Source organism: Bos javanicus, chromosome 24 (assembly GCF_032452875.1).
Source record: "Bos javanicus breed banteng chromosome 24, ARS-OSU_banteng_1.0, whole genome shotgun sequence".
Taxonomy (NCBI): Eukaryota; Metazoa; Chordata; class Mammalia; order Artiodactyla; family Bovidae; genus Bos; species Bos javanicus.
In genome coordinates, this window is record NC_083891.1 from 35635706 (window position 1) to 35649299 (window position 13594).

The 13594-nt window shown below is 40.1% G+C and overlaps 1 protein-coding gene across 4 annotated transcripts in view; it reads right to left on the reverse strand.

The window, feature by feature from the left end:
- YES1 (YES proto-oncogene 1, Src family tyrosine kinase) overlaps window positions 1-13594 on the reverse strand; it is a 64020-nt gene that overhangs the window by 12190 nt on the left and 38236 nt on the right. For all 4 annotated transcript variants that reach the window (XM_061399812.1, XM_061399810.1, XM_061399808.1 and 1 more), the window contains exons 2-6: window positions 9355-9627; window positions 7357-7456; window positions 4398-4496; window positions 1210-1313; window positions 974-1123 (exon numbers count right to left, since the gene is read on the reverse strand). In XM_061399812.1, the coding sequence (XP_061255796.1) occupies window positions 974-1123; window positions 1210-1313; window positions 4398-4496; window positions 7357-7456; window positions 9355-9619 (718 nt within the window). In that variant the 5' untranslated portion in view covers window positions 9620-9627. The remainder of the gene's footprint in view (window positions 1-973; window positions 1124-1209; window positions 1314-4397; window positions 4497-7356; window positions 7457-9354; window positions 9628-13594) is intronic.

Genomic DNA, 13594 nt, shown 5'->3' on the forward strand with positions numbered 1-13594 from the left:
GTGATGGAGATGGGTTTTAAACCCTAGATCAGACTGCCTCCAAAGTTCTGCTTGTGATCACTGTACTTTATTTCTTCCCCAAAGAGAATGTTACCATTAACAGCTATTTCTAGAATCCACAAGTGTTAAGAAGCACAATAAAATCAAGGAAAAACTTCTTTAAAGGACTGATTTTCAAATAAAGGGAGACACAAAAACGGGAAACTCCAAATTTACAATGGTTTGACTTGCGAATCCTGTTTACACACATTCTGTTCCACTCTTAACAAGTAACCACACACATCCACATTCTAACAAGTGCAATTACAACTGATGCTACTGCTTGGTAATGTGCTGAGTCAATGTCAAGACTGATGATTGACTTGATAGACTCAATTTGCAGCTAGCTGTCACTGAAGAAGAAACTGTCACGGAAACCCGTCACCATTGCCTTCTCCGTCCCCTCCCCTAGTATTAATCATTTAAAGACTTGCGGATGCATTTATGTATCAAATTGGAGATTAAACATTTTGAGACGGAAGACTCTAATACTGACTACTGTTCAAAGATCGGTGAAGGACTGATAAATGTCTCTACTTGCTACAGCTTAATTTTCCATGAAAACAAAATGCACCTTCAGATCACATTTCATTAGAGTCACACTTCACCAAGTCTTATGTAGTCCAGCTTATGCTGAGGAAGGCAACCCAACAGGACACATGATAACAGCTTTTTACTAATATGTTTAGTTTTACCTACTTAGTAAATATCCCAAAATAAAATTTTGCTTTTTCATTGTCACATCTATTTGGCACATCATACCGGAGCCCAACTCAGGTGGTAAGTATTTCTGTTCTTCATTTTAAAACTAAAATACACTGGGCACATTCTGTGTGAGAAGCAGCACACTAAACCTTCAGAGGCATGAAGACATGGATCTGTCCTCATGAAATTAAACACAAGGAAGTAACTTTCACCTGTGAAATGCACATACCTGTGTAGTGTTTTACCAGTTTCTGCAGAGTGTCAAACTGTGCTCTGGTTGTGATGTAGTATCCACCATTGTCAAGTTTCCTAATTTTGTAGTGCTTCACATTGTCACCCCTCACCTCATCCCAGTCCCGAATAGAGAGGGAGTAAGCACCTAGAGGGGAAATGGACACTCTTACTGTGTCTTCCTTAAAATACTGCCTGAGGAAAATTTTATACTTGGATTAACAATATTCATACCTTTAGTAGTTTCACTCTCTCTTACTAAGAAAATACCTCGCTGATTCCCAGGATTCAGAAGTAATCTTTCCGCATCTTTTCTCCCCATTTTGCCAAAATACCATCTGGGGGAAAGAAAGAATAGTGTTCTGAGTGAGAAGAGTGTAAGCATCAGAAAAATTAAGCACAGATATTAGTAAGAATGGAGTGGGGTAGGGAGGATGACAAAGAATAAAACACAGCTTTAAAATATAGCAGAACAAAATGGAAGGTCTTTCTTTAATAAGAATATTACAAGTATTACTGTCTGAATATATTCTGTCATAGTTTTTTCATATACTAACTATTCAACAGGTTTCTTAAACTCCACGTGGCAGTCAGAGGAACAGTAAATACAGCAGGAAAGGCAAGAGTGAGACTGCCTTTTAGACAATGACAGATGGAAACATTCACATTACAACAGGAAGAGGGAAAGGGCTTTCCTGGTGTCTTAGATGGGAGAGACTCTGACTGCTAATGCAGGAGACCTAGATTTGATCCCTGGAGATTTGATATGATCCCCCAGATTCAATCCTCAGGTTGGAAAAACCCTGTGAAGAAGGGAATGGCAACCCACTCCAGTATTCTTTCCTCCAGAATCCCATGAACAGAGAAGCCTGGTGGGCTAGGTGTTGCAAAAAGTCGGACATGACTGAACAACTAGCACACATACAGAAAGAGTAAAAGTGGTTCTCTGGCAGGAGTGATCATTTGCATTCTGTTTTGTTGTTCAATCGCTCAGTCGTGTCCAGCTCTTTACTACCCCATGGACTGCAGCACGCCAGGCTGCTCTGTCCTTCACTACCTCCCAGAGCTTGCTCAAATTCATGTCCATTGAGTCTGTGATGCCATCCAACCACCTCATCCTCTGTCGTCTCCTCTTCCTGACTTCAATCTTTCCCAGTATCAGGGCCTTGTCTAATGAGTTGGCTCTTCACATCAGGTGGCCAAAGTATTGGAGCTTCAACATCAGTCCTTCCAATGAATATTCAGGGTTGATATCCTCTAGGATGGACTGGTTGGATCTCCTTGCTGTCCAACGGACTCTCAGGAGTCTTCTTCAACATCACAGTTCAAAAGCATCAATCCTTTGGCACTCAGCCTTCTTTACGATCCTACTCTCACATCCATACATGACTACTGAAAAAACCATAGCTTTGACTAAATGAACCTTTGTCGGCAAAGTAATGTCTCTGCTTTTTAATATGCTGTCTAGGTTGGTCATAGCTTTTCTTAAAGGGGGAAAGCATCTTTTAATTTCATGGCTGCAATCACCATCTACAGTGATTTTGCTGCCCAAGAAAATAAAGTCTGCCACTGTTTCCCCATCTATTTGCTGTGAAGTGATGGGACCGGATGCCACAATCTTAGTTTTCCGAATGTTGAGCTTTAAGCCAACTTTTTCACTCTCCTCTTCTGCTTTCATCAAGAGGCTCTTTAGTTCTTCACTTTCTGCCGTAAGGGTGATGTCATCTGCATATATGAGGTTATTGATATTTCCCCTGGCAATCTTGATTCCAGCTTGTACTCAGTAAGATGCAAATGAATCATACCTAAATTATTAGGGATCCTAGTGTGGGTTTGATTTTGTGAACAAAAATGCAATTTTGCTGTAGAGGAGCCACAGAATAGTGGAGAAGATAAAAGGACAAAATAGAATAGTGGAGAAGTCAAAAGGACAAAATCGAAAGTAACAAGTGCCAAAGCATAACAGAGAGTTATGGACACATTATACATCACAAATATAAGCAAACAAACATCGATCGAGCACCTACTATGTGCAGGGTGCTGTGTTAACTGCTGTGATATGAAGTATTTATGGATCCCAGGCAAACCTGCTTTGACATAAAGGTACAGGCATGTCTCAACTGCGTTTTGCTCTACTGCACTTTGCAGATGCTGTCTTTTTAAAAACTGAAAGTTTGTGGCAACCCTGCTTTGAGCAGATCTATCAAAGTCATTTTTCCAAAAGCATGTGCTAACTTTGTGTCACTGTGTCACATTTTGCTGTCTTGCAATATTCCAAACATTTTTTTCCACTTAAGACAGCGAATTTAATTGACAAATGTTGTGTGTGATCTGACTGCTCTATCAACTCTCCATCTCCTCTCTGCATGCCCCCGACTCTCTGAGACACGCAATACTGAAATCAGGCTTACAATGATCTCGAAGTGTTCCTTTCTCTGAGTGAAGGAACAGTCGATCAATGCAGCAAATTTCACTGTTCTTTTAAGAAACTGCCACAGCCACCCCAACCTTCCGCAACTACCACCCAGACCGTCAGAGCCATCGACATGGAAGCAGGACCCTCCATGAGCAAAGGGATTATGGTTTGCTGAAAGCTTAGATGATGGTGAGCATATTTCAGCAGTAAGTATTTTTAAAGAAGGTATGTACTGTTTTCTTTAGACACAAGCTATTGCACACTTAACAGACTACAGTATAGTGTAACTATAACTTTTATATGCACTGGGAAACCAACTCACTTTACTGTAATATTTACTTTATTGTGGTTGTCTAGAACCAAATCCACAATATTTCCAAATATGCTTGTAATGTCACTGAAGGTGAACTTTAACGTTTTAAAAGTTGTAAGAATGGTTGTAGAACTCCCACTGACCCTCCACCGAGGTTTCCTGTTAACACTGCTTTGTCATATTCTCTTTCCCTGTGACGTGTGTGTGTGTGTGGCTGTGTGTGTTTTCTTCTGAACTGAATGACAGTCGCAAACATGCTGAACCACTGCCCCTGAACACCCCAGTGTGCACCTCCTAAGAGACAAAGACTCTCCCACACCACCGTGGAGGAAGCGCCTAAGTCCAGGAGTGAACACTATGACACAGTAACACCAACTGAGGACAAGTTTCTGAAGTGAAAGAGTCTGTGGAATATACAAAGGGCTAAAGCGATGTTTTTAAAGTGGGGAAAAAAAAAAAAGAATAGGGACTAGGCATAATGCAGTATTATAAATGCAGCTTCATTTATGATCCTACTGTAAGCAAACACTATGGCATTAATTATTAATTCTCAAGTAACATCTATTAATACGAAACATTAGCTGTATTAAGACTGGCATGTAATTGTGTGTGTGTAAAATTGTGGCTAAGCAAAATGTGCATTAGACATTTTAAAAATCAAAATAATTAATAAAATATGAAGTGGAGCCGTACTCTTCAGCCTGAATGGAATCCGCCGGGGCTACGTAATTGCTTGGGATGTAGCCGTTCTTTCCTGTAGCGATTGATCTCGCCTCCCACCAGTCTCCTTCCCTGCAACACACAGAACAACAGTGACCACAAAGCGGACCGCAGCCCAGGACACAGTCTGCCGCAGTGCCGTCTTGTATCTGAAATGGACAAGAGAGGTACTTCCAGTTTTAATTTATGCATTCGTTTGATCAAGAATTAAACTCAAAGAATAGTATTTAAAAAATAGGTTACATGAATTAAAGAAATAAGGCTAAGCAAAATCACAAATGCGTATTTTTGCTCTGAATCAAAAAACAAAACAAAACCCCTGAAAAACAAACCCCCTTAAAAAACCAAAACCCACCGTAATTTTACTTACAAAATCTCTTTTTTTACATAACTCTTTCAACCTAAGACAATAAACTATACTGAATAAAACAATTTGGCAAGTAAATCTTTCAGATTACTCAGTTTCGAGTAAATGTTTTCTCCTTTAAAAGCTTTACTGAGCTATAATTTGTATACCATAAGATTCCCCTAAGATTTTTTGAGTTTTGCAACCATCACCACTATCAATTTCAGAACATTTTCACTGCCCACCAAAAGAAACTGTGTACCCATTAAAAGCCACACCCCATCCCGACCCTTCCCCATCATTTCCAACCACTAATGTGCTTTCTGTTTCTATGGACATGCCCTTTGTGGGGACATTTCATGTAAATGGAACCACACAATAAGCATAATTTTTTCAGCATTTATGAGGTTTTTTTTTTAATTGCTAAATGATCTTCTTTTTAACAGTACAAAAAAGTAATGTTCCTTTTTAGTCATATTAGGGGGGGAAAGTTCAGATGCCCTAGAACTCTTATAGCCAAAATATTTAGCAATGAGCGATAATAAAAAATTTAACTCCTGGAACAGTACATATTTATAAGAATGTTATCCATGAATATCCAAATAAGACTAAAATTAATTCAGAACATGAGATGTACATGTAATTTTTAACATGTAAGCCTTGAACTTTCCCCGAATTAAAGGAAAGGAGTGTATATTATCAATCTACAATGAGGAAGACACATGGATTCTGCTGCTAAAGATTAAATGCATGTTTGGCTTCACCAGAGGAAAGGTACTGAGAACACTGTCTACACTGCAATTTTATAAATGCCTGAAGTGAATTTGCTCTCCAAAAAATGAAATGGAAAATCCTTTGGATTTTCAAATGTTTACAAACTCAAGCACTTGCCTTGTAGCTTCCTGGTATATATTAAGTACATTCAGACACACAAACTGAAAACTCTGACCCTGATAACCGTTCAACGATTCATTCAGACTTTCACTATGTTTGTAAGTGACAGACCTTACAATAGGGTGTACCAGAAACAGGGGAAAAGTCCTTAACTTCAGGTAACTCTGTGGAGGGCAGGATCTGTCAACCTCAGCATGACTGACACTCTGGGCTGGCTAACTCTTTGCTGTGTGGGACTGGCCTGTGCACTGTCTGATGTTAACTAACAGCCCTGGCCTCTGTCTACCAGACGACAACTGCAGCACCCTGGCTGTAACAACCAAAAATGCTTCCAGACATTACCAAATGGGCCCTGGGTGATTCGGCCTCTGGCTGAGAACCACTGATGTAAAAGAATGACAGTGAAGTGAAGTCACTCAGTCATATCTGACTCTTTGCAACCCCATGGACTATAGCCTATCAGGCTTCTCCGTCCATGGGATTTTCCAGGCAAGAGTACTGGAGTGGGGTGCCATTGCCTTCTCCAGGGGATCTTCCCGACCCAGGGATCGAACCCGGGTCTCCCACATTGTAGGCAGTGGCTTTTACCGTATGAGCCACCAGGGAAGAGCCAAAAGAATGATAGGCAAGTGATAAACTACAATTCAAAACTGTGGTGGCAGCTGTAACTGAGCTTGGCACAGGCTACTACGTGAACATTTAAGAGAGACACCCAATCCAGCAGGAGGTGGGGACTGGGCCAGGCAGGGAAGGTAGAAAAAAATCAAGGAAGGTATCCTTGAGAAAGGACACAGGAAAATACACTTTGAACGACAGATAGGGTTGGCTAGATAAAGGAAGAAAAATGGAGACGAGAAGTCACATTTCAGAAAGAAGAAATCACATGCGTAAAGGCACAGAGAAGGGAAGAACCCTGGCGTATCCAGAGCCACAAGTAACTGAGTCTGGGAGGGCAGTGGAGTGGGGAAGGGGGAGAGGCTTGATGAACGATGCCCGCTCTTATTGCTGTTTCATCTTCACAGCAGTGAGCAGTTACTGAAGGACTTTAAAGAAGAAAGACAGGATTGTATTTCATGTTCTCGAACAGTAACTGGTAGCAAGTGGGAATAAGGAGGGAAGAAAACATGCCTGGATACAGAGAGACCATAAATATCTATTTTGAGAAGTTGCAAAGTGGCTGCTGTGCCTGCTAATGAAATTATGGGATCTGTTTTTCATAACAAGCATTGAATTTTCTAAGGTGGATCACTAAATGACCAAAAGTCCGAGAGTCACATAAGGAAGAGACAGTTTGGGACTGCAGGGGCTCCTCAGCCTTTTTCTTGTTTTTTTGAGAAAGAGTTAAGATCTTTACACCACCTGGTACTTAGAGAAAAGGGATCATAGAAATCTCTTTATAAAGGGTTTTTTTTTTTTTTTTAAGTAATGTACTTACTTTCATATATTCCCTCAATCCTCATTCTTAAAACTGTTTATAGCAGAATCACAGCAATACAATTTGTAGAAGTTGTAACTTTTGGCTTGAGCAGTAGTCTTCTGCCATGTGTCTAAAAGAACCAATGTATCATCCAACCCAGTGGGCAGAGACCCACGCCCCACCACTCTCGTCTCTGAATCAACTAGGTCAGTGGTTTTGGTGTAAAGTAGGCTGCCACTGGTATTTCTCCCTTGTAAAAAACTTGTAACACTTACGTGTTGTTAATTATTTGAAATCTTTCACCTTTCTTAAATGAAAGGTCTTCTGTAGTTCTAGCTTCATAATCATATAAGGCCACAAATATAGTAACACCACCTATTGGGGGAAAGAAAGACCAAGGTAAATTATACAGACAAATTAACAACATAGAAATTTATCAGTAAAAACATTGCCAATGATGATAAAGAAAGCTTAAGCATAGTTCTCTGCCTAGTGTCCAGAATCAATTTTTAAAAGTTAGAGATTTGGGCCACTGAAATTTTCAAGTTAATAAGATGATGTCTTAAGGTCTTCCATGAGACTACTATACTGTACAGATTCTAAAATTCTACAGAGCCAGAGAAACCTTTTTAATCATGATTCATATTTGCAACATCTCTAGCTTGAGAAGTGATGTGGTGATCGATGATTCAGTCACTAAGTTGACTCTTGCAACCCCATAGACTGTAGCTGCCCACCAGGTTCCTCTGTCCAGGGGTTTCCCAGGGAAGAATACTGGAGTGGGTTGCCATTTCCTTCTCAAGGGGATCTTCCCTACCCAGGGATTGAACTTGAGGTTCCTGCATTGCAGGCAGATATTTACTGCTGAGCCACCAGGGAAGCCCAAGTTCAAATCAGTTTTTTTTGGCAGAAAAAGCATTAACAAGTATTATAAACTACTGGCATGGATCACCTCAAATTCTTAAAAACAACAGGTGAACATTTCCATCCTTAATACTTACTGTGTAGCACAAGGAACTCTACTATGTGGGAATAGAAAGTAAAAAGAGTATATATAACTGATTCACTTTGCTGTACAGCAGAAACTAACACAACCTTGTAAATCAACTATACTCCAATAAAAATTAATTAAAAAAGACTAATGATTAACAGTAATAACTAGGTTTTTAATTAATATTATTATATTTAACAGAGATTAAAAAACAGCATGTTTTTCTTAGAAAGTAAATGGTATGCCTGATAAGGATTATAAATTAAAAAAACAATCATGTCATATAAATCACTGTAGGTGGATGCTTAAGAGATTAGCAATTTAAATAATCAAATTATTATCTGCAAGGGGAAGAACAGAATCTCATTTATCTGGCTTTGCTCCTGAGGCCCAGCCATGCATTAACTACCCATTTGGCATTTCAATGTCTATCAAGCATTTACAATTTATTAGGTACAAAATAAAGGTGTTGATTTTTCTCCTCCAACCTGTATTGCTGAAGTCTTCACTATTTCAGCAAACACTACCAGCCAATCAGGTACTCAAAGCCAATCCCATTAACAGCATTGCCAGTTCTACCCCTTAAGTACCTTATCCACTTCCTTGTCCATTTCAGTGCTTCCATCCTAATTCAAGGATGTTATTTCTGTTATTTCTCACTGGGAGTGTAGTAGCCCAACTCACTCTCTATCTGCTTTCCCTATATCCATTCTCCACACAGCTAGCCAGAGGGAGTGTGGGGAATTCAGAGTTATGTGGAATTCAATTGTGCAAATCCTGTACTGATCTCTTCAATAGCTTCCTTCTGACTTTGAATAGGACCCAAACTTCATACTATGGTTTGTGTGTGTGTTTGAGTCACTCAATCGTGTCCAACTCCTTGGGCTCCCATGGACTGTAGCCCATCCGGCTCCTCTGTCCATGGAATTCTCCAGGCAAGAACACTGGAGTGGGCTGCCATTCCCTTCTCCAAGGCATCTTCCTGACCAAAGGATTGAACCTGGGTCTCCCACATTGCAGGTAGATTCATTACCATCTGAGCCACCAGGGAAGCCCAATTAATGGTATAAACCAGTACATAATCACCATCAGATTACTGCCAAATTTCTGAGAATAATATCCATGTAGAGTTTACTTTGTATGTTGGAGATTTTTAATTTTCACATAAACTTAAACACCCCATCCCTAGCCCCTCGTAACTCATTTCTCTTACAGAAGACCAACTTGATGTATCTATTGCCCAGGGTCACATTCTCAAATAGACTGTCCATCTAAAGCTCACCTGTTAAACCAGCAGGATATGAACTTGGCACCACTGAAAACGAGGAAGATGCTCCTCCAAAAGGTGTCACCGCCGAGGACCCTCCGAATGGCGTCATGGAGAGGCTGCTGAAATTGGCAGATGTGCTCTTCGTGGAGGATGTTGGTGCCACCACAGCGTGTTCTCCTCCATAATGGCCTACTCCTGTGCTGACTGGCTCTGGCGTGTTTTCTGGTCTATATTTAATGGATGGACTTTTGTTCTCTTTACTTTTAATGCAGCCCATTATCAAGCCTACAAAGGTATTAAGGCAAAGTGTGAGAAGCAGTTAACATAAAGCATACTTCAAAAGAGGTGTACTTTAACAGTTGCCTTTAAACCAGGCATTTCTCTCCTGCAAAAAAGTAACAATAACAAATAAACCAAAAAATCCTAGGCAGCTAAAAATAGTCTCTCCTCATTTATTTTTATTGTAGTTCTGCTAACATATCATTCTAATCATGTCATTCTCCAGCTCAATCACCGTTAATGGCTCAACGACAACATGCCACAGTGTCCTGGGAAAACCGTGGGCTCTGAAGTCAGAAGCCGAAGGTTGAATCCTGGCTTCCTACTTTCTAGTGGAGTCATTTCAGGTACGTTGCTTAACTTCGCTGCAACCTCAGTTCCTTGAAAAAGGAGAACAATATCACCTACTTCATAAGGTTTTCCATGAGAAGTAAGTTTATTTACCACAACTTCTAGACTATCTCTGAGACACAGCAGGTACTAGCGAATTCTGGCAGTTTTCCTTCTATCTATACTAGCGCTGTGTAACAGAATCTGAGCTGTATCTATAACTTTATTTATTTTTTCGTATCTATAATTTTAGATTTTCCAGTAAACACATTTAAAAAATAAAAACAGGTCAAATTAATTTTAGTAATATATATTTCAATATGTCATCAGTATGAAAAATGTTAATGAGATTTTTATACTCTTTTGTACTAAATCGTAGAAATCTGATGTGTATTTTAAACTCACAGTACACCTCAATTTGGACCAAGCACATCTCAAGTGCTCAACAGCTGTATGTGGCTAGTGGCTACTCCACTGGACAATGCAGTGCTATATCTTCTCCCTAGTGATGGACACACCCTCAAAGCTTGCCAAATCTGATTCCAGTCTATCTTTCCCACTTTATCTATCATTTCCTCACTTATCTTATGCATAAAAGAGAAACAGTCTCAGATCTCAGAGTTGGAATGTCTTTAGATCACTATCTTAAAACCGGTATATTCAGAAGACGTGACAGTAAAGCACAGTATAGGGACTGGAAGCTTAAGTATCTACTGAAAACACTATGAGAGAATGACAAGCTAAATGTATGAAAAGCAGTTGCTTCTGAAAGTGTTAGAAGGAATATAAGGTAGGTTGGTTCATAACGCGGTAGTTGGAAAAGAAAAGCCTTTGAAGCATGTGAAAGATTCTAGAAACCCTGAAGGAAAAGACGAAGAGATATATGATTAACTTGGGGGTGGGGGGCCGGTATGGGCATAGAAACTTTTAAGTGAAACTAAAGACATGAGAAGTAGGGAAAATGTCTCTGTACTTGCTCATGCTCTTACTTGCTCTCTCAACACAGGAATGTACCATATAAAAATTAGTCGAGGTTCTTAATATAGACAAGGGCTTCCCATGTGGCTCAGCTGGTAAAGAATCCGCCTGCAATGTGGGAGACCTGGGTTTGATCCCTGGGTTGGGAAAATCTCCTGGAGAAGGAAACGGCTACCCACTCCAGTATTCTGGCCTGAAGAATTCCATGGACTACATATATAGTCAGTCCAGGGGTTGCAAAGAATCGGACATGACTGAGCGACTTTCACACATTCACACAATATAGACAACTCTTACACATGAGAAAATATACATAGCCCCTTAGAAAAATCTGAATGCCTATCAGGAGGCAATTCACAAATGAAACATGAAAGGCCAATTAGCGTATGAAGACATGTCCAATCACCCCAGTCTTCAAATAAATGCAAATCTCTAAAGGTATCCTTTTTGCTTATCAGATTGGCAAATTTTGACTCAATACTCAAGGCTAAGGCATGAATTTTAATCATCAATATGTTAGGTAGGTAGAATAGGGAAAAGGAGTCCAAAATGGTGGTGGCTAAAAGACAAGGAAGGTCTGAGGACCAGAGTGAAGACTTCAGGCAGAACAAACAGCACTCCTGGCTAAGCCCAATTTGCATAGGGCAGGCCCAGGTGGAGGAAAAAACATAAACGGAGGAGCCAAAGCACTTTCTCTTGAACTGTCTCTCCTGCGTGCAGTGCGCTCTTTTCTCCCTCTCTCTCTCTCTCTCACTCACTCACTCTCCTGCTATCTTCTAAATAAAATAGAGCTGTAACACTGATTTGCCTAAGAGCTGTAGCACGGTTTGTCCAAGACCCAAGAGCTGTGACACACCGAGGGCTTTCATGTCCGTCACTCCCGATCTTTGTTGTGACGAGACAAAGAACCGAGGAACATACACTCACGTGACAAATATATACCCACAAAATACATTAAGTTGCAAAAAATATTTTAAAATCTGTACAGAGGATTTTCAATATTACCAATATCTGAAGTCTAAATATTAAGAAAATATTTTAATAATGACACAGACTTTGAAAAAACAGTTGTATGATGGGAAAAAAATTATGAAAGCCAGAATGGGTGCTAACTTACTTTAAATTGGATAACAAACCAATTGAAATATATCATTTCATAAAAGTTACTGTACCCCTCACCCACCCTCATTTCCATTTCCAGCTTTCTTAGTTCCTCATTTTCACCTTTTTCTTCACTCAGGATTCCTGTTAAGGTCTTTTCTTCCCATAAGACATCACACCTAACTTAACTCTTCCTCCGTAAGTTCTATCTTTTTCCCCCTCACCCTTCCAGTTTTCCATTACTTCTCTTAACCTGTCCTCCAGTTTCTTTTTCTTAATCCAGAATCTTTGGTCCAACTAGTCACAAATACACAGGAGCCATCACTGCTGCCTACCTCTTTTGGAAACATAATTATAAATGTGGAATGTGACTTCTATTTTTAAGTAATCTTCAGGTGTAAAATGTATTTAAGATTTTAATGGATTCTCTTAGAAACATAACATGATTTAAAATACTTATAAGTGAAAGCCTCTTTCAGGTTCCAAGCCACTAGCTTACAGATATATTATTTATTAATAACATATATTTATTAGACACTCTAAAGGGAGCCAAAGATGGCAAGAAATGGTTCTTTTTCTTTAAAAAGGTCGCAAGTAAGTGTAACAAAAATCATAGTATTGTACAATGTGAAAACCCTGGAGGAAGGCATGGCAATCCACTCCAGTATTCTTGCCTGGAGAAGCCCATGGACAGAGGAGCCTGGCAGGCTATAGTCCACAGGGTTGCAAAGAGTTGGACACGACTGAAGCGAATTAGCACACATGTATGTATGCACAATGTGAAAACTGCAAGAGTGAAAACAAAAAAGGCCAGAGCAGAGGTATATACGAACATGTCAGGAATACCACTGAAGTTATCAGCTCTGCTTTGAGAGCTTGGGAAAGAAAATTCTGCCGATGGTGGCACCGAGCTAGGTTTTGAAGGGCTGGAGATTTAGGAAAGAATATGCTAGAAGGAATGAAGAGTGAAGAATGGCTCCAATGTTTGGAAAAGCAAGGTGTATCAGGGAACAGAAAACCGTGGCAGAAATATAAGGGGGTGTTTTTGAGAATGGTGGGACAGGCAGCTAGTTAAGAGGAGAATTTACATACACAGAGGGTTATTTGCTAAGAAGTAACTTTTAGATTTATCCAGGGAGCACTGGAAAGTTGAGATCCTTAAAAAGCTGAAGAGCAGAAAATATGTGTTTGAGAATAACTATGGTGGAAGTACGAGTTATAGCCTGGAGAGAAATAATGACGGCAGTTAGTCAAGTCATAAAACTGCAAAGACCCATGTGACGAGGTACAAAAGCAGGAATACTGTGGGGCCAAAGGTGAGGGGAGACGAGAGGTAAACACTAAGTACAATAATCAAGTTTAGATGAGTGGCTCGTTACGGGTGGATGTGAAGAAAAAGGAGTCATTTAATGGCACCCCACTCCAGTACTCTTGCCTGGAAAAATCCCATGGGTGGAGGAGCCTGGTAGGCTGTAGTCCATGGGGTCATGAAGAGTCGGACACGACTGAGCGACTTCACTTTCACGCATTGGAGAAGGAAATGGCAAACCACTCCAGTGTTCCT